The 20,664-nt window shown below is 35.5% G+C and overlaps 2 protein-coding genes across 2 annotated transcripts; one reads left to right on the forward strand and one right to left on the reverse strand.

Moving 5' to 3' along the window:
* Nucleotides 1–5,403: 5,403 nt before the first annotated feature.
* On the forward strand, nucleotides 5,404–13,676 carry LOC145567397 (glycine--tRNA ligase, mitochondrial 1-like). The gene is made up of 9 exons (XM_081626661.1): nucleotides 5,404–5,846; nucleotides 7,053–7,435; nucleotides 7,575–7,692; nucleotides 8,217–8,411; nucleotides 8,523–8,747; nucleotides 8,899–8,958; nucleotides 9,070–9,150; nucleotides 9,266–9,671; nucleotides 13,097–13,676. Exons 1-9 carry the CDS (start codon nucleotides 5,478–5,480, stop codon nucleotides 13,327–13,329), a joined length of 2,070 nt encoding a protein of 689 aa, XP_081482787.1. The 5' UTR covers nucleotides 5,404–5,477; the 3' UTR covers nucleotides 13,330–13,676.
* A 268-nt stretch (nucleotides 13,677–13,944) lies between these two features.
* Nucleotides 13,945–20,371, reverse strand: LOC145568587 (floricaula/leafy homolog). The gene is made up of 4 exons (XM_081628019.1): nucleotides 20,046–20,371; nucleotides 18,945–19,228; nucleotides 18,001–18,491; nucleotides 13,945–14,313 (listed from the first exon to the last, which is right to left on the reverse strand). Exons 1-4 carry the CDS (start codon nucleotides 20,369–20,371, stop codon nucleotides 13,945–13,947), a joined length of 1,470 nt encoding a protein of 489 aa, XP_081484145.1.
* Nucleotides 20,372–20,664: the final 293 nt, after the last annotated feature.

Consider the following 20,664-nt stretch of genomic DNA (forward strand, 5'->3'; position numbering starts at 1 on the left):
TAGATTTACAAAAATACATCACGGATCGCAGTCCGTATTTTCTATCTGTAGACACCCAAATGTGTCTCCCCAAAACCAAACCCAGTGATGAATACCTTTTGCGTCGAATGATAATCGAACGAGGTGAAAGCGTGAAAAGTCAAGTGTTGCGGTTGGTTTTTATTTAAAAATTCTTTCTTTCTGTTTTCGAAAACAACTCTATTTTATGAAAACAGCCAATCCAGTTTAGTTTGGTCCATGAAAAGGGTCCAATAATAGTGTAGTTCGATGGGGCTTGCAAAGAGCTTTCTAACGATATATTATAAGCCCAATTCCGATGCATAATGAGGAAGTTATGGCCAAAATACTAAACTGGGTCTGGTTTGATCTTTACATGCGGCCCAATGATCTAGGGGAGGGCCCAATGATAATTATTATTCCTAAAGTTATTGGAATTAATGGTAGTCTTCTAGAATTCTCTAGAAGGTTCTCTTAAGTCCTAATAAGATTAGAATTAATAATTATGTTTTAATGAGTTTTATTTGGAATAAAATATTATTTTATGAAAAATACGATTTTAGTTTTCATACGGACTTTACAAATCGATTTTGATTGATAAGTGGACTCCGTGTTTGAAAGCGCGTAGGAATCCAGGATGTCGCCAAACGACAGGCCTGTCGCCACGCGACAGAGCTTGTCGCCAAGCGACAAGGTCGGTTTTGCGGCGACAGCGTGGAGTTTTATTCCTTATCAAATTCTACCTATTTCCGGACTGTTTTCTTATAAATAGGGTCCTAAACCTCCGTTTTTATTCATTCACAATCATCAATTCTCATCCACAATCATCAATTCTCATCTACAATCCACAATTAATCTATTCTCTAAATTCTCTCTAGCTTTTCACAAACAAAATTCCGCATACACGAGATCTAGAAACACCTAGCCAAGTTCGAAGTTGCCTTCGCCCTAGACGTGAAAGGTTATAATTTCTGAGGGTTTGGTCCCTAATCTCTACTTCAATTATTTAATTTGATTTTTTGATTTTATATTTTCCTTGAAGTTACTAACGCGTGTATTTTGTTATTAGAAAGAGGTACGAGGCATCAAAGTATGTAATCTTATTGCTCTATTCTTGTAGAAAGCATGTTTAAATTTGTTTAATTCCTAGTATCATGTTAGGATGTTTCTATTGCTTTCTAGTATCATGTTTAGGGTGCCTTTTACTCTTTTCTAATATCATGTTAGTACCATGTTAGGGCTAAAGCTTTGATCTTTAATGCTTAGTGACATGCTAGGGTTTGTTATTAATCTTGTTAGTATCATGCCTAGGATCTTGCTATTAATATTATGCTTTAACATGATTATGATAATTATGATTATTATGATTGTTATTATGATTATGATTATAATTATGATGATTGTTATTATGTTGCTTGATGATTATTATTGTTATTGCTTGATCACCCCTTTTATGCATGTTTAAAGGGAATTTGTACTTGTAATCACGCTTAATAAGATAATTAATAATCTTGTTTAGGGATAATATGGTTATAATTCAAGTGATCGCCAATAATAGTTTTATTTGTGCATTAATATTCAACCAACATAGATAAACAGGTTTAGGGTTAACCTATTGTTTGCATGCTAGTCAGAAAGCGCACATGAATACGAGAAGAATAAAGTAGAGGCCTATTTAGGGTAGGTTCAATCTCTTTTAGGTTGGATTTGTACCTTCATCCCCGAACCCTATTTGGTTCAAGACCTTTTGGAGTTAACGATCTCATGGATCGTTAAGGGGTGTAATCTTCACCTTGTGAACGGTTTACAAGTTCCTAAAACTTGTTGGCGACTCTTTTGCTCTCTTTTCTTTCCCTTTGGACGCCACCATACTTAAGCGTATGATCACAATGGTTTGGGGTAATGGGTTGAAATATTCCCTACACTATCCTAATCGGGCCCCACTAGTTGCCATTTACAAAACCTGTGAGAGAATATATATTCCATTAATCTATTCACTATTTGTGAATGGCCCATGCATTTTACAACAATAAATAAGTAACAATAATGCATAAAACGCGCGTAAACTAGTAACTAATTTAGGTCGTTAATCTAATTAACATACCTAATTAAAACTAGTCAAAGTTGTTTAATAGATTATGTAATTTAGCGCAATTAATAATTGAAGCTCCCACTAAATTACCGCTTCCATCTTAATTAATCCAATTAATTAAGTCGGTAAACCCAAATATTTGCCAAAATTAAATTTTGCAAATGCCGCTCAAAAACCGAGGCCTAGCCTCCAACATTTATTAAAATAATTAAAACCAAATTAAATTAATAAAATAATTAAAACGGCAAAATAAGCAAACATGAAGCCAACCGCATTCAAATGGCTCACGCACTAAGTACGTGCCATATGCAAGCCAAGGTCATCTAGCAACCCCGGACTATACGGCTTGATGCATATGCCTCCACCACACCCCACTTAGCACTAGCTAGGCCGAGCCTAGTAGCGTTTGCTACGGGTTACCTGATGCTAGGCACACGCACTAAGGCTACTTGCCCCTTCGCACCAAGAAACGCACACACACACCTAGCTCAATGCATGCACCGGCCACGGCTAGCCACGGCCAGCCACATAGCTGCACGCATGGTGTGTGTGCACAACACCCAGCTGCTGCCGGACCATGTTGCTACCTTGGCTGCCATGGTGCGCCATGGTGCCGGCACAAGCAGTAGCCACGCAGATCAGGCGCACCAAGCTCGGGCAGCCCACTTGGCAGCCACATATGGGCTGCTATGCAGCCTGGCTAGCCAAGTGAGGCACTTGCCTCGGCTTGCGTGCCATGGCCCTCGGGTTTCCAACCCGATTTTTGCGTGACATGAAATTAATTTTAGAACTAACTTGATGAGCAAATATGAAAAATTAAACAAGTCCAACTTTAATTAAAAATTCATTAAGGTGCATACAACCAAAATTAATTTTCAAGAACCATTCTTTAATAAATTTGGTTTAACTTGGTGCAATAAAAATAAGGGCAATAGCTCACTATTTTAATTAATTTAAATTAATCATGAGATTTTGACAAAGTAAAAGGGAGTTGGAAATATGAACACAAAGTTCAATATAAAGATTCCAACTTTAACACTTGTGAATCCTTGAAAAATTATATCTTCCAATATGAAGATAAATGAAATTTCTATCACAAGATTCAAACTTTAATATTCCAATCAACTTAATACATGATTAAATCAAAAGTTCAACCAAAAATTCATGGAATTTAGTAACTCAAAGTTTCAATCACTTAAAACAATTAAAGATTGAATCTTTAGTACTTGGAAACAACCAAAAACAAATTTTTCACTCTTAATGCATTGAACTTGCAATTATGTGAAAAATAAAACCAAACTTTCAAGCACCAATTACTACCAAGTAACCATGCTTAAAGAGGTTTAAAATTGCATATAAATTAAGGAAAGAACCAAATACATAACCACCATAATAAAGATTCAAGGTTAGAAAGACTTAAAATTTTTCGTCAAAACGAAAAATCCCTCGAAAAAGGCAAATCTGGTCGTTTTTTGGCTAAAAACACAGTCTTAAAAGGGTAAAACCATTTCCAGAACGCCTTTTCCACCCAAAATTCATTATTTTTGGGCGAAAATCTGGGTTCGGGGCTGAAATCAGCTATAATACGGGCTTAAAAATAATAAAACCGAGCTACTAATCTAATTAGCAACTTAAAACCAGAAAAATTAAGCCATAAAAACACCTTGAAAAATATGATTATAAAAATAAATGAACTTGACTCTAATACAATTGTTGGGATTCGGTGAGTCCGACCCACCGCGGAAGGAAACCCGAGCCAAGATCACACTCACAATAATTATAACCATAAAGCATAATTAACTTAAATGACAAGATTAAGAAAGAGATTAATACCTTTGTCACGTGCTTCGCTCACTTAATTGAGCTCTTACTTTGAAAGCTCTTAGACCCGCTCACACGAGGACTTCCAACGAAGTCCACCCGCAACCCAAGCACCGAAAATGGTCTATTGCTTAGGAGTTAGCTAAGCCCGACCTTAAAACCCGAGTAATTAATCGTGTTCAAAGGTTTTCACAATTGTGATGCCTTTTTCAACACTTACCCAAGCAATTTTCCCAATACCCCAACTTGGGTATTTATAGGGAAATGCAAGAGTGAGAAAATCTCACCCATCAATGTGGGAGATTTGATTTTTCCATTTTATTTTAAATCAAAAATAAAATTAATAATCAAGCTACTAATAAATCAACAAGTGACATGCTCACAAGAGAGGTCAGGTGAGGTCCATTTGGAGAAAGGGAGGACCAAACTTACTCCCCACTCCTCTCCCATAGCCGGCCAACACAATACCCTCAAGCCAATTACTTCGCGCCGTGTGGCACCCACCACTTGGGCACCAAGGCACCCAAGGTGGGCTGCCAGCCGCTGCCACCCCTACGGCCCAGCAGGCCACGCACATATGTGCGGGCTGCTTGGCCGAGGCCTGCTGCTAGCAAGCCACGCACATTTGTGCGGGCTGCTGGCCAAGGCCTCCTAGCATGCCATGCACATATGTGCGGGCTGCTAGCCAACCTAGCTAGCCAAGGTGCGCTAGCACGCACCAGCCAGCCTACGCTTGGCTTGGTGCGCTTGCACGCACCAGCCAGCCTACGCTTGGCTTGGTGCGCTTGCTAGCCACCTTGCTAGGCCATATGCCCCTAGCACTCGGGCATTCCGATGCTAGGGGTATTTTAGTAATTTTGTTGATTTATTAGTAATTTTCTCGTCTCGTCTTTTATTATTTTTGACTCAACTTCCGACGCTCCAAGCTTGAATTTCCGACGTCTAAATATTAATTGCTCGGTCGACTCATTAATTCTTTCCGAATTAATTCGTCGCATCGGTTCGTTAGTTGCTTGGGTGTGACCCGAAGGGTTCAGTCAAGATTAAGCTGTAATATTAATTATACATTAATATTACTGATCGGAAGCGGCCTCCACCCAGGCATTCCGATCACTTGACCTCACTGAATAATTAGATTTCTAATAATTCCGAACCCTCTATCAGAATAATACACTTGTTCGAAGGACACCATTCCTTTCAGTACTAACGTGCATCGCACGGGCATTAATCAAGTTACTTACAGAAATAACACCTAATAAATGATTTTTGTGATGATTAAGGGCTTGTTCTCAATTACTGAAATGAGGTGAATTGAATTGTTTATGAAAGAAGGAAATTAGGAACTGAACTAAACTAAACTGAGATGAGCTCAGCTGAATTGAAGTGAATTGAAATTAAGCTGAAGAGAACAGACCCTAAGTGGAGCTCCCTCGTGCAATAAGGCTTGCGTACGGGAGGTCATCCACTAACAAAACCTCACTCTTTCTCCATTTCACAACTTTCTCTCTCCTCCAAACCCCTAACCACTTTCTCTCTCCTCCGCCATTTCACACTAGAACCTCCATTAATGGATTCCGCTGAAATCACTCTTCGAAAAGCTCTTGCTGATAAGCAAGCCTCCGTCGATGCTCAGGCGAACACTGTGAGGGAGCTCAAGGGTTCCGCCGTCGCCGATAAGGCCGCCATTAACGCCGCCGTTGAAGGTTTGAAGGGTTTGAAATTGGAGAAGGCTGCGATTGAAGAGGAGCTTCAGGAAATTGTTAAGAGTAATGGTGGTGAGAGTAAAGAGGCGTTTCGACAAGGCGTGATTAATACGCTTGAGAGGAAGTTGTTTTATGTTCCTTCGTTTAAGATCTATGGTGGTGTTGCTGGCTTGTATGATTATGGTCCTCCTGGTTGTGCTGTTAAACAGAATGTTCTTGCCTTTTGGCGTCAGGTATCAGAAATCAGAAATTTAATTTCTCGATTTTGTCATGTTTTTGAATTGAAAGTGAATTGTGGAATTAGTTTCGATGAATTGGTTTTGATTGGTGTGGGATTGTGATTTGGTTATGAATTATGATTGAGGTTGAGTTGGGTTTTTTATGTGGGATTTGAGATTGAAGTTGGAACATTTATGTGTTTGAATTGGAAGTGAATTGTGTGATTAATTACGATGAATTGGTTTTGGATTGTAAGTTGGTTATGAGTGAATTGTTGGTTTTTTTTTTTATGTTGGATTTGAGATTGAGTTTTGAACATTTTTTTTATTTTATGTTTTGATGTTTATTGGTTATGATTGGTTTTATTGTTTAAGATTGTAATTTGATTATGCATGAAGTTGAGTTGAGTTTTTATGTGGAATTTGGAGTTGAATTTTGAACATTTTTATGTTTTGATGTTTATTAGTTTGATGTTTTATTGGGTAGGAATGCATGACTTTACAATGAATGTTCTTTGTAGCTGTCTATTATGGAAATGGAAAGTAGAAGCCACTGGTCATGTATAGGTAATTTATGCCTACGCTGTTAGCAGATTCGGGAAGTTTGGTCCATATTTACACGAGTTAAAAATAGGATTTGGGAAAGAATTGCACAAAATTTCTACAATTTACTCAATTTAGTAAGGGTTTTGTGAAATGTTTGCCAAACTCATTATTATTAATTAAGCTTGCTGTGAAGTCTGCCTTGTTTGGTTTGTGTAATCATGGTGGTTCCTGTAGGAGATTTCGTTCTTGCACTTTCATTGCTCAAAGCATATATTTTTGTGGTGAATTTGCAACTTTTACCTATGATTCCAACATTAACTCTTAGGTTTAATTACAGGGGTAAGAATTTTTATGTCTGACACCCTTGTCGAATGTGAGAAACCTCTTGAGAAATTGGATTGTTTTGATTCATATGCTTATCTTAGTGTCAATGTACTGAGGATTATTGTGTTGCGGGATTTTTTTTTTAACGTTTTTGTAGGGAGATTGGGTGGGTGACACCAATACCCCAATGTGCTGTGCTATGAGAAAACTAGAATAGTGATCATATTTCTTCTGTTCTCACTATTGTTGCTAATACCGTTTACTTTTACCTACTTTTCATATCACTTATGCTCAATACCTCAAACTGGCATGTATTATAGAACTGAATCTTCTATTTTTTTGCACTGCCAGCATTTTGTCATGCAAGAAAACATGTTGGAGGTTGATTGCCCATGTGTGACGCCAGAAGTTGTGCTAAAGGCCTCAGGACACGTGGATAAGTTTACTGACCTTATGGTTAAGGATGAAAAGACCGGCACATGTTACCGTGCAGACCACTTGATCAAGGATTTCTGCAAGGAGAAACTCGAGAAGGACCTCAGTCTGTCTGCAGAAAAAGTAGCAGAACTCAAACATGTATTGGCTATGCTGGACGATTTCTCTTCTGAAGAGATGGGCTCAAAGATAAAGGAGTATGGCATAACTGCTCCTGATACGAAAAATCCTCTTTCTGATCCATATCCATTTAATTTGATGTTTCAGACCTCAATAGGTCCTTCTGGCGTGAGCCCTGGGTAGGTTTGTTTGTCAATTTCTTAAAACATATGTTGGCTGATTTTGTCTGCCCTTCTCTGATTAATCAGTGGCCTTTTCTTTTTTATATTTTTATCATTTTTTTTTTTTTAATTTTTGCTTTTATGCCTTTACTTGTAGGTTCATGCGACCAGAGACAGCCCAAGGTATTTTTGTGAACTTCAAGGACCTGTACTATTACAATGGCAATAAGCTTCCTTTTGCTGCTGCCCAAATTGGTCAAGCCTTTAGAAATGAGGTCTGTAATTTTCATTGTTTCTCTGTGAATTTAAGTTGCTAATTGACCTGTCTAACATATTGATTTGGAGTCAGGTAGATTTAGTTTGGGTCAGTGTGTGTTGAACGCTTATATAAAACCTTGCATATCGGCCCGATCAAATTATTAAAAGTCTATGTGCTATGGTGGGCTTGTATGACTTGACTGTAATGTCTGTAGAAAGTAGTGTGGATTTTCAATTGTATCTTAACTTAATGAACATATGGATTGCTCATTTGGGCTTTGGCTTTGAGGCATATATCACAATTATTTGAACTATTAAGCATATCTAGTTGTGGTAAATGCAATTCTTCCAGCACTTCATCCTGTGTATTAGGGCATTTTATTTTACTAATAGGATATTGGTAAAATTGGAATCAACGGAGAAAACAGACAGGGAAAGGGTAAAGTGCAGGCATGAGGAATGAAATAGGGGAGATTTTCACTTCATTTTATCCTGTTTCTCTGAAATCATAATATCTTATTATCATAATTTTGTGTTTCAGATCTCTCCAAGACAAGGTCTTCTTAGGGTTCGTGAGTTTACGCTGGCAGAAATTGAACATTTTGTGGATCCCCAAGATAAGTCTCATCGGAAATTTCCTGAAGTTGCAAATTTGGAGTTTTTGATGTTTCCAAGGGAGCTGCAGGTATCTGGGCAATCTGCAAAGAAGATGGTTCTTGGTGAAGCAGTTAGCAAGGTTAGTTTATGTTCATGTTCTGATGTGTGTACTCATTTATGATTCCTCTGAGTGCACTCTGAGTAACGTCATTATATTTCTTGCTGATGTGTTATGTTCCTTGTTATACAGGGAACTATCAACAATGAAACTTTGGGTTATTTCATCGGGAGAGTTTACATTTTCCTCACCAGCCTTGGAATTGACAAAGAACGATTGCGGTTCCGTCAGCATCTTGCTAATGAGATGGCTCATTATGCTGCTGATTGTTGGGATGCTGAGATTGAATGCTCATATGGCTGGATTGAGTGTGTTGGCATTGCTGATAGATCTGCATATGATTTGCGTGCTCACACGGTAGCGTTTTGTTAGTAAATCTTATGTTGATTTTATGCAGCTAGTACATCCTTTTCTTTTGATGTAATCTTAAAACATTGTTGTACATTTACTTGAAAAAAAGGGATATCAGTGAAGTCCATGAACTTACAAGTTTTATAAATTTGTTTAGGATAAAAGTGGTGTAGCTCTTGTGGCTCATGAGAAATATGCAGAACCAAAAGAAGTAGAGGTATTACCACTTTCCTCTCTTTCTATAGATTTTTCTTCTTATTTCATGTCTGTTTATTAAGTGTATGGTAATGGCCAACTGTGTTAATGTACGTATGTGATATTCTTTCAGAAAATTATTATCACCCCAGTGAAAAAGGAACTTGGCCTTGCATTTAAGGGTAATCAAAAGATGGTGGTTGAAGCATTGGAGGTAATAGTTAAAAATATATTCCTTCTTACCACTCTACATTGAAACTATAACTGATTACTTCACTATAGTGGAATGCTATTTTATATTTAAATTTGCTCTGGTTCGAATCATGCAGGCCATGGATGAAAAAGAAGCTATGGAAATGAAGGCCAACTTGGAGTCTAAGGGTGAAGTGGAATTCAATGTTTGCACTCTTGGGAAGAATGTGACAATAACAAACAAGATGGTAACTATCAAGAAGGAGAAGAAGAAGGAACATCAGAGGGTTTTTACGCCATCAGTTATTGAACCATCTTTCGGCATTGGGCGAATTATTTACTGTTTATATGAGCATTCTTTCTATACCAGGCAAAGCAAAGGTGGGGATGAGCAATTGAATGTCTTCCGTTTCCCTCCACTTGTGGCTCCAATCAAGTGCACTGTGTTTCCCCTGGTTCAAAATCTGCAGTATGAGGAAGTCGCTGCACAAATTGTTAAGTCATTGGCTGCGGCTGGTATCTCGCATAAAATTGACACCACAGGTACTCTTCTCATCCTTCTTTGAAATCTTTGGCCAATAATGGATTTAAAAGTTTAATTTCTTTCTACTTGGAGAAGGAATAATGACATGTTTACTGTTTGTGTTTATATGATTCATGGAAGCTCTTTGTTTTTTAATGAAATTCATTGCATGCTGAAACAATACTACATTGGTAAATTTGGACTACCTTCAACTAAAAATAATAGGGAGATGAGCCAATATTTGAGTTTTGTATGTGTCACTGTAGTTCCTTTCTTTTTCAAATTTATCCCGTTTCAACATGGGTAAACTTGAACTTCTTTCAACTGAAATAACATCGTTTTTTTATTGGTCATAGGTCACTTGTTTGGACTTGTCAAAAGTAGTGACATCCAATTTGTGAAAATAAAAATTTAGATTTATCTTCAGAAAGTTTTAAAAGATTATCAATTTATAATCATTATTTACTACTATTATACTACCTCTTTTTTTTTAATACTTGCAACACAATTTTTTTTTTTTTTTTTTTTTGGCACGGAGGTAGTAACATGTTGCAAATAGTGCAAAAAGTCAATGTTGCGAGTAATTTGGGATAGAGAGAGTAACAGGTTTCCTTATGGGAAAGTGCGTCACTAGAAAAAAAAAAAAGGAGGTTTAAGGAAAGTAGGTAACTTGGAAGAAAACGGAGGGAGTAAAAGAATTTTTTTTGGGGTATTGTTAAATGTAATTTTGCGTAGTTATAGGCTAAACAACAATCCTGATGGCTGATTCTAAACATTTTGGTCAAACAACCAATCTAAAATTTAATAATAATAATAAAAATAAAATAAAATAAAATAAAATAAAAAAACAGTGTCAACAAACAAACACCCCCAAAACCTCAGGGGTTTTTGGTTCAAGCAATTTAGGTATAATTGTACATGGGTCTAGAATGGGTAAACCCCATACCTTTTGTTTGTGTAAGAAAATTTCAAACCCATACCCCAAACCCATAAGGTATGGGTTTTAGAAACCCAAAAGGGGAGGTGGTTATGGCTCATACCAACCACTATGTATTAAATAATAGAAAAAATTCATACCCTTACAATAACCAAACATAAGGTATTAAGAATCAAGTTCCAACCCTATCCCCATACCTGCTTGGTTTTATTCCTAATTCCAAACCTATACCACTATGTGAACCAAATACTCCCTGAATTTCTAAGACCCTATTCACTTATATATAACTATATATCTCCAAGATGTTTTGAGCAATCAATCCTCGCTATCATAAAATGGGTCAAAGCTGTAAAATCTGGTTGTCGGTTGAAAGGAAAGTGGAATTTTAAGTATCAATCAAAGTCTTAATCCCATAAGTGGGGTTGGCTACATGAACCAAAAGTTATTTTTCCGTGGAATTTTAAGTAACAATGTATATATTTTTTTCCCAGATTAATCCCTTCAACAATTTTGTGGGATAGTACCATAAAGATTTATTTCTCCCCTTCTAGGAGAACCTTATGAGGCCACTTCCTTGGTCGGTAGCACCTAATCACCGATTTTCTTGCTTAAAAAGTCAAGATAAGCTTTTGATTTTTTTTTTTTCTACACGTTCTCATTTTCTTCCCATCCATGTCATAACACCCCCCCCCCCCCCCCAAAAAAAAAAAAAAAAAATGTCTTATATATAATTCCAACAAGGCTATTCAGGGAGATAAAAGAGAGAAAGAGAGGGGGGGGGGGGATTACTTTACCTTTAAACTGCAAGGCTACAATACAAAAGGATTTGCTTTTTTGTTAAAACCTTCTTATCTAACATTGCATTCCGATAAAGTAAGAATTGCTGTTCCAGAATGATGGTAGCCCCGCAAAGCAGAGATCGAGAAAATTGAGGTATCAAGAGGGAGATTAAGGTATCCGTTTGCTGGTTCTATTATGACCATGGTGGTGGTGGATTCAAGGGCTGTAGAAATGGACTTGTGATGGTGGTTTGCTGAGACCCAAAACAAAGAGCATAGAAGATGAGAGCTTGAAAGTTTTAGAATTAGTTTATATGTACTTGGACTTTTTTTTTTTTTTTTTTTTTTTTTTTGTTCTGGGGGGCTTATAGTGCTTTATTATAGATGTATCAATCATTGTATGGCGAGTAATTATAGTGCTTTATTATAGATGTATAAATTTATGAGGTCAATTCTTACTAGCTAAGGGAATGAGTTGAATGAGATTAGCAGATATGTTGGGAAAAAAACTGGATAAAATCTGAGAATGCATGAGCTTATGGTCTAATTATGAAGTGGGTTTTGAAAGAATTGTTGCTAAAGGTGAAGCTTTAGTGGTGGAAAATGGTTTGGGGAGGAAAGAAAGAAGTGACATCAAAGGAATGACAGGAGAAACCTGAAAAAATAGGTCAAAATCACAATTTTGGTTCATGTCCTGGTAATGAAAATGATGTTTGGTTACTGACTGTGCTGTGGTTGTCAATGCGCGTTTGATATCAAAGTCTTTTAGGATTTTATAATAGTTGTAAGCTATGTGATTAGGTAGGGTAGACTATTAGAGGCTTGAAGCCATTACTAAGGAGAAATGGGTAATCTTTTATTGTATCTTTGAATAGCTAGTAACTTTTGACTTTTTGAGTGAAATGTAATGGTGATTTAGAGTTGAAACATTTAATTGGACGAGATTTGGTGTTTTTGATAAACAGAGTACTAAAATGGGGACAATTTCGGTTTGAAAAATTGAAACTCTTTGAAATTACTGCTCAACTGAAACGATGTGGCCGTAATTTTGCACCGTATTAGCAATTTAGATAATGGCTTGATATGGTGCTTCTAGACAAATAATATTTTAGAAGGTGATGTATGCCATTTTTCTTGTATTCCATTGTTCGTTTTTGGTAGGTTTTTTTAAAATGAAGAGAGAGAGAGAGAGAGAAAGAGAGGGGGGGGGGGGGGGGGGGAGTTGGTTATTAGGGTCATGATCGTGAGTTGATCCGTGTTGTTTTCAGAGGGTGCTTCTTGCTTGTAACAGTTGCATTCACTTGAGAAAATTTGTTTGGTAACCTGGGTAATATTTTTTAACTTCCCAAAACCTGGTATTCCAGGAGGTTTTAAGATCATTGTGCTTGTTTGGATCACATGGCAATATGAGATCTAGTTTTCTATTGGAAACTCTATTTCATGGGAAGCTACTACTATTCTTTTTGTAGTTTTTAAGATTTGTTCTTGACTTTTATGTAAATCTTGGTTGAGAGGTGGAACTCTTTTATCTGCTTTGCCTGTTATATGAAAATCCACCCTATAGGCAGGGCTCATAGAAGTTGCATCCTTACTAAACCTTAGATTTTGTCTGCCCATTTTGGCACATAAAGACTAAGAGTATCAGCATTAAGTATTCCCTCAAAAAAATAAAAAATAAAATAAAAATCAGCATTCAGTAGCTTACCAACTACCGACATGACTTTTGCAGGTACATCGATAGGCAAGCGTTATGCAAGGACCGATGAACTTGGAGTACCCTTTGCAATTACTGTTGATTCAGAAAACTCTGTCACGGTTCGGGAAAGAGACAGCAAGCAACAGATTCGGGTCAATGTTAATGAGGTCTCATCCGTTATTAAAGAGGTGACTGATGGTCAGAGCACCTGGGCAGATGTGCAATGGAGATATCCATCTCATTCATCTGCATCCGTTGATGAGTAAGAAGAGCCTCTGAAGAAAGATTTGTTTACAGAAGCAAGGATTGAAAATTATGCTATTTAACTGTACACGATCATGATACCAGACGTGCTGACAGCCATTTTCTCTTTAGATAATTTATCATTTTGTCACAATGTATGATTTCTTGTTCTAAATTAGAAGAAAGATTTGTTTACAGAAGCGAGGATTGAAAATTATGCTATTTAACTGTACACGATCATGATACCAGACGTGCTGACAGCCATTTTCTCTTTAGATAATTTATCATTTTGTCACAATGTATGTTTGATTTCTTGTTCTAAATTAGACAATTTGGATATATTTGCATTCAAATTGATCTCGGCAACATACTCTTAGCAGCTAAAATTCAACTTCTATGAACTTTACATATAGAGTATCTCATTTGTTACTTGGGTCTCTTTTAACAAAAATATGCCTCCCATGATTTTATGAAAAACTTAACCATTCCTGTAAACCGGTAGGATTCAGCAAATTTCAGGGAGATAAATTGAAAAGCCCTAGTAATCAGCAGAATGAGAGAAGGATTTTCAAGTTCTGAACCATACATGATCTGATTCTACAAAAATCACAAGATATAGCAGAACTACAAAAGACTACCTAGAAAGGAAGATGGTGTGGCCCAGCACCAGCAGAGATGGAGTTGCTAGTGTTACTAGAGCTGCGCTCGGCATGACAAAGCTGGCGGAGCTTGGTAGGGACATACCAAATGGAGAGGCGTGGGTGGGAGTTAAAGATGGCATCAATATCCCATCCTTGGCGTGCAGCGATTGCAACAAGGGGCTTGTAACAGGCCTGCCTCCAGGCGCCTACGTTTTCTCCTCTCTCCTTGAAAGCTCGTCTGAGGGCGTTGGATGTCTCCTCATCTAGGCAGTGGAGAGCATAGCAATGCACATAGTGCCTCATTTTGGGTTTGTTGATGTACGTCGCTCCCGCTTTCTTCGCAAATCTGAATACCTGGTTGGTTACCTGTATTTTTTTTTATAATTTTTTGAGTTTGTTAGTTATCCTTGGTCAGTACTCAGAGCAGAACAATGCAGTAATCATACAAAAACTTTTAAAAATAAGCAATTTTCACCTTTTCGTGGGAACTAAAGGGATTTCGAAAGTATACTATCAATATTATAGGATTTGTAGCCAAACTTCACTTGAGACACCAGCTAATCAAGAATTTTTTTACTCATTGGATCAAATTAAAATTTCCACAAAAAAGTTACAAGATGGTGGTAACAAGGAATTATAGAATATTACTTCGTATTTTATCGGGTAATTTTCAAAATGAATAATATAAACTAATTCCTTATATACATTGGTTTTAAAACTATTTCCCACAATATCATTCACGTAGGCTCGGTTTCAAGGTTTGGTATTTACAAATATAAAACCGCTAACATTATTGGCAATTTTAACTAATATAAAACCTTTAATGGTATTAGAGGTTCTATGCATAGAACCTCTATTGGTATTAGCGGTTCTATGTATAGAACATCTATTGGTATTAGCGGTTTTTTACGTAAAACCTTTAATACCATTAGCAGTTCTATATAAAGAGCCACTAGTGAAAGCTAAAGTAGAGGTTCTATGTATAGAATCTCTAATGGTGTTAGCGGTTCTATTATAGAACCTCTAATGGTGTTAGCGGTTCTATATATAGAATCTCTATGTAGTAGCGGCTTTAAAGTGCCAAATTCTAAACCTAGGAACCGATCCTATGTGGACGGTATTGTGGGAAATAGTTTTAAAATTAGCTTATATAGGGAATTAATTTGTATTTTAGCATTATTTATGAAAATTACTCTTACACAGAATTATTATTATTATTATTATTATTTATTGGCAAGAAGAAGAGTCATATTCGGCCGAAACCTCCAACAGATCCTTTCGACCGGGTTATTATTAATTTTATTATGGTTGTTATTGAAAATGATGTAAGAGATAAACAGGAAAAGCACAGTACTTTTAAGGTAAAAATTCAAGGCAGCAATGATAAATTGATCAAGATCAGAGTAGTCAGTAGGTAAAGACAAATAAAAATGACAAGAGCAAGTAGTAGTACAACTCAAGTAATTAAAGAAGATGAATAAAACAGTAGCCAGTTTCTTTGGAAGGATACACGGAGAGAGCGACGAAATGATGTTAGCACTGTAGCCTGTGTAGCCCTGACTCATCCATCCATCGGTCCATCCCCTGCTTTCCCTTCTATTGGTATTTACGAGACATACTTTTCCCTCTTTCTCCTCTTCTTTACATTCTTGGCGTTTCTACTCGTATTTCTAACCTACTCTCTTCGTTTCTTTTTTTTATTTTTTTTTTTTTTAATTATCTTTAATATGGAGCGAATAATACATAGTACTTTCTCTGTTGCCTAACATAAAGTCTTTTTTTATTTTAGCGCGGGAATTAAAAAAGTTATAAATTTTGTAAAACTAATGAATAAAAATATATGTGCATGTGGGGTTAGAAAGAGATAGAGAGAAAGAAAAAATAATTGAGAATAATTAAAAAAATAGAGAGAGAAAGTGTTGGAAATTGATGTTAAAAGTACAAAAAAGTAAAGGAAAAAAGATGACAGACAGCTCATAAAAAGAGGGTAATAATGTCAAAAAATACAACCTTTAAATAGAAAAGAGACATTATATTTTGATTTACCCAAAAAGAAAATGAGGCTTTGTATTAAGGGACAGAGGGAGTAGTACTTTTCCATTACTCTGTAATTATCCCTAATACATTATTTTTGAATTAATCAAAGTTAGGACATAGAGTATGTTTATTGACTTATTGTCGTTATTCTATTCAAGTATACGAGTAGAGTTGAACTATTAACACATCTTGACTTAACAAAATGAGGTTTATTCAAGTGAATATATGCTAGGTTAGCTTGTTTAACACATTATTTTCTCTAAGGTATTATATCAAAACAAGACTCATTTTCATTAACAAAAAGGCTTAAAGAGTTAGGTCGAGTTCATAAAAAATCCAACTTCTTTAATGATCATCGACAAGCCTTATGGATAGTCTTAGCAATCTAATTCACATAATTACTCGTAAGAACATGATAATTAAAAGGACATCTTTAGCACTCTAATTCTCATAATTATTCGTAATAACGTGTTAATTAAAATTTAGACAATAGCATGCAATAACAATTTTCTTCCATAGTAATTAACATGTACGAGTAGGTAATTTCTTTTGTTTTGATTTTAAACATCCTTAGCCATCTAATTCCCACACTAGTTATAATATACTCGTAAATAACATGATAAGTAAAATTTAGACATAGCATGCATTAAAAAATTCTTGGATAATTAACATGTTTGTAATTTAGCTTATTTTTATGTGTGAAAAAACCTTAATTTATTTATTTTAATAATTTGAGGAAGGACGATGTACTGTGAACAGGGAAACAATGACAATGAGTTGTCAAAGCCATACATTGACACCTCTTCTGATTAATTTCATCCTCTCCTTGGTTCCCCCCACAATTGACTCAATCTTAAAAAAAAGTCTTTTTAACAAATTAATTTTCGTACTTCTGACTGGACACTTGTCGACCTAATACTGGATTATTATATATATATATTTTTTAATAAAAATGTATCCTCTCTTTGAATATTCATATAATTCTCACTCCCCTTTTGGACTACTAGTACATCTTTGTTGCATTGCTTCAAACAAAACAAACATTGAAATTTCCCTTTCTACCCCAATCTTATTATTTGTACTCTAGACAATACGGAATTATGGATAATTTTTTTTAAAAAAAAAAAATTTCTTTGGGTAGGTTCTTTATAATAAATGGGTAGGTTTTGTGTTATTATAAACCTACTAGCTATTTATAGTTTGTTCTATTATGGAAATGAAGATGTTAATGAATGAAAATTTAGTGTATTAGATTATTGTCGGACTTTATAGTAACCTTGCAAATGTCTTTCACGGGAGTACATATTCATTACTCTAACCCTAAATACGGAATAACAAGTAGCCCTAGTAGCATTTCTACCACTATTTGCACCTTATACAATTAAAAAAAAAAAAAAAAAAAAAAAATCATTGCGTCAAAGAATAATTACTTAAAAGGAGGTTTTAATTTGTACTTAAATTCTAAAGAGAATTCTTCCTTCAAAAAAAAAAAATCTAAAGAAAATTTATTTATTTATTTGATCTTACACTTTTGGAATAAGATGATAGAAAAGGATAATGTGATAAGACAATGCAATCCAATGTATGTACATATTTGAAGTACTTCATTTTATTTTTTGGGAAAGCCGGGTAAAACACCTAGTTTGGCAAACAACTTTATGTTGATAATCTAGCCTTTTTTTTTTAATGGAATATTCTCTCACTTTCAAATCCATGTCAATATAATTTGTTGGTTCCATAGATAGAAAGAATTATACACCACACATGTTTAGAATTTCACCGATTTTAACATCAAATACCATGCAAATTCCAATAAAAATTAAAGCTAGCTAAAATAAAAATGGATTATGTAAAAGCATTAGAAAAAAAAAACATGCAATGTAATTTAATTATTAATACCATGTTGTTTAAGCTTTAAAGTGGCAAATAAAGAATCAAATGTTATCAACAATTAGCAAAATAATAACCTCCTAATTAACATAAAAGATGATTGATTAGAGATCATAGATAATGTACCTTAGTAGGGCATTTTTCGCCACGTTCCTTAGCAATGTTTTGAACTTGATGCAAAAAATCACGGCATTGCTCATACAAATGGAACAAATAATCCAATCCATTCTTCTTCCCTCGCGCTACTTCTCCTGGCTCGGTTACAATAAAAGGGTGCTCCCTTTGCCTTTCAGTAACACCACCAATGCCACCACCTCCACCACCATCCTCATCATCGTCCACCTCCTCCTCGTCCAAGTCATCATCTATGTTACTATTGTTGTTATGATGGTTCCCAATCATCCTACTAGGTTCTTGCCCTACTAATTTCCTATTAGCAGTCGTTAAGCTCATCATGTTTTGGACCGTGTTTCTTGCTTGAAGATGTTGCTGTTTCCTGTGCTTCTTCCTTTGTTGATGATCCTGATTTGTGTGTGTAGGTGGTGCTCCCACCATTTCCCAATTTCCGCCACCACTACCGACTACCTCTTTCTCGTGGACTCCTTCCTCTGATAGTCCTATAGTCAATCCAATGAAAGTGTCAATTTTTGTGCTCTAAAGATTCTAAATTTTGATCACTTTTATTTTCATACCCTAGATAGCAAAAGATAAAGTTTATAAACATTATGCAGAATTGGTGAATTTTATGAGTACTAGTAGATGTATTGGTGTAATACCAAGATATTGAATTCAATGACATATAATGTTGTGATGATAAATACTAACATAACATGCAATGTTGCATTTATGGTATTGAATAATGATCAACTTAAAATTTGGATAATAAAGAAAAAGTAAAAATTTAAAAGTACTTTTATATAATCATGAATCTAGGGACTATCAGCATGTGATATATTTTTGTTTGAGGTACAATTTAACAACAAAATGGTTCCATAATATTCAATATGAATAAATAAATAAGTACCATGTACATTTATCTAATTATTTCAAGTAATAGAAGGCACACATACCTTCTTGGGAGAGGGCATCAAGAGGGTGGTGGGACGAGTCGGGTGGTGGTGTGTTGGAGAGGCTCATGTGGTTGTGACGGTGGCGGCGAGACTCCTCAAGGTCCTCAACACGGCGTCTCTCAGCACGGATAGCGGCTTTAATACCGTAACGCTCCCCAACAAGAAGGTCCCAACGGAAGAGATGAGAAAGGCTGTTCATCATCTCATCCACCTCTTCCTCCTTCATGTCCACTAGTGTGTTCACCGTGAACCCCATCTCGGCTATTTTCGCCGCGGTGTAGTACCTTAATAATCAATCCAACACCCCAGCATTAGGACAAAAAAAAAAAAAAAAAAAAAAAAAAAAAAAAAAAAAAAGAACACTTTAGGGAAGTATATGAAAATCAAGATGGTAATAGGTTACTTTCATATCATAAGGTTACTTTTAATATATTATGGAGTAGTGTTTTTGCCTAGCTTAGCTAATATAGTCTTGAGGTGGTATGTAATAATTGGGATCAAATGTCGTTTATATAAACTACTGAGTATCATTGTCAAATGTCAATACTTCATAAGATTCCATACTCCAAATAATTTTGACCCTATTCAAAATCATTCTACAAAATCTTGATTTGTGACACTTTTTTTTTTATTTTTTTTTTTTTTATTTTATGAACTACTGTTGTTTTAAAATACAACTACTTCCTACAAAGTACTACAAACATATATATATATATATATATATATATATATATATATATATATATATATATATATATATATATATTTTCAGGAATGCATATACATTAAATGAACATTTTGCATATCATTCTTCTTTAGCTATTCATTTATCAAAATTTGGATTTAATTTTGAGAGGTTTTGATATGGAGATTATGCATCATTAAAAAATAGATATTCATCTTTCTAAAAAAAAAATAAAAATAAATTCATATAATTTAGTAAAGAAGTATCATAAATTAATATAAATACAGCTTATTACATTTTAAAACATATTCTTTATATTTATTTTAAAATATTTATACTGTTTGCATAATAATTTGTGGAGGGGGTTTCAAGTTTCAACATAATATAGTTAGTACAAGTACTTGATGTTTGTCTACCTTATACCGTACGCTTGGAATAACTCTTCCAATCCAACAGAACCTGAACTTGCTCCCGCTCCTGCATTAGCAGCAGCACTTCCTGGAGTTCCCATCGCAAAACCCTGCATACTCATTCCCATTCCCATTCCCATTCCCATCCCCATTCCGACTCCCGGGATCCCTACAGGGGGCTCCCTCATCCCTATCAGCCCTCGAGCAAAGTACGGCGGAAGCGTCGAGGTTGCCGCTTGTGCCGTGCTTTGCTGAGTAGCCGATGCGACCGCAAGGGTGCTCCTTGGGTAATCCCACTTGAATAGGCTTGCTGTGAATGGGTCTTGATCCATTATTAATATGTGTTTTTTTTGGTGGGGAAATAAATGAAGTGTTTTTTAGGACTAAAAACAGGAGGCTATGAGAGGGAATGATAAGGTGAGATTTTGTGTTTGTGTTTGGTCTAGTTGGGGTAATTGTGAGAAAGTTTTGAGTACTTGGATGAATTTGCTTATGTATTTATAAATACTAATTTGGGGAGGGTTTTGCTTTTTCTACATTGAAAAGATAGTTGGAAATTAAAAATTAAAAAAAAAAAAAAAAAGTGTAGGTTTTGGCTTTATTATCCTTCCAAACAAAAGCCTAT

Source organism: Chenopodium album, chromosome 11, assembly GCF_948465745.1.
Source record: "Chenopodium album chromosome 11, dcCheAlbu1.1, whole genome shotgun sequence".
NCBI lineage: Eukaryota > Viridiplantae > Streptophyta > Magnoliopsida > Caryophyllales > Amaranthaceae > Chenopodium > Chenopodium album.

Excerpts from the sequence above, each read along its gene's own strand:
- LOC145567397 (XM_081626661.1), top strand. The coding sequence starts at position 5,478 with ATGGATTCCGCTGAAATCACTCTTCGAAAAGCTCTTGCTGATAAGCAA. Across the intron at positions 7,693-8,216 it reads GTCAAGCCTTTAGAAATGAG|ATCTCTCCAAGACAAGGTCT; the intron begins GTCTGTAATTTT and ends TTTGTGTTTCAG. Across the intron at positions 9,672-13,096 it reads GCATAAAATTGACACCACAG|GTACATCGATAGGCAAGCGT; the intron begins GTACTCTTCTCA and ends TGACTTTTGCAG.
- LOC145568587 (XM_081628019.1), bottom strand. The coding sequence starts at position 20,371 with ATGGATCAAGACCCATTCACAGCAAGCCTATTCAAGTGGGATTACCCA. Across the intron at positions 19,229-20,045 it reads TTCCAAGCGTACGGTATAAG|GTACTACACCGCGGCGAAAA; the intron begins GTAGACAAACAT and ends TTGATTATTAAG. Across the intron at positions 18,492-18,944 it reads TGATGCCCTCTCCCAAGAAG|GACTATCAGAGGAAGGAGTC; the intron begins GTATGTGTGCCT and ends GATTGACTATAG.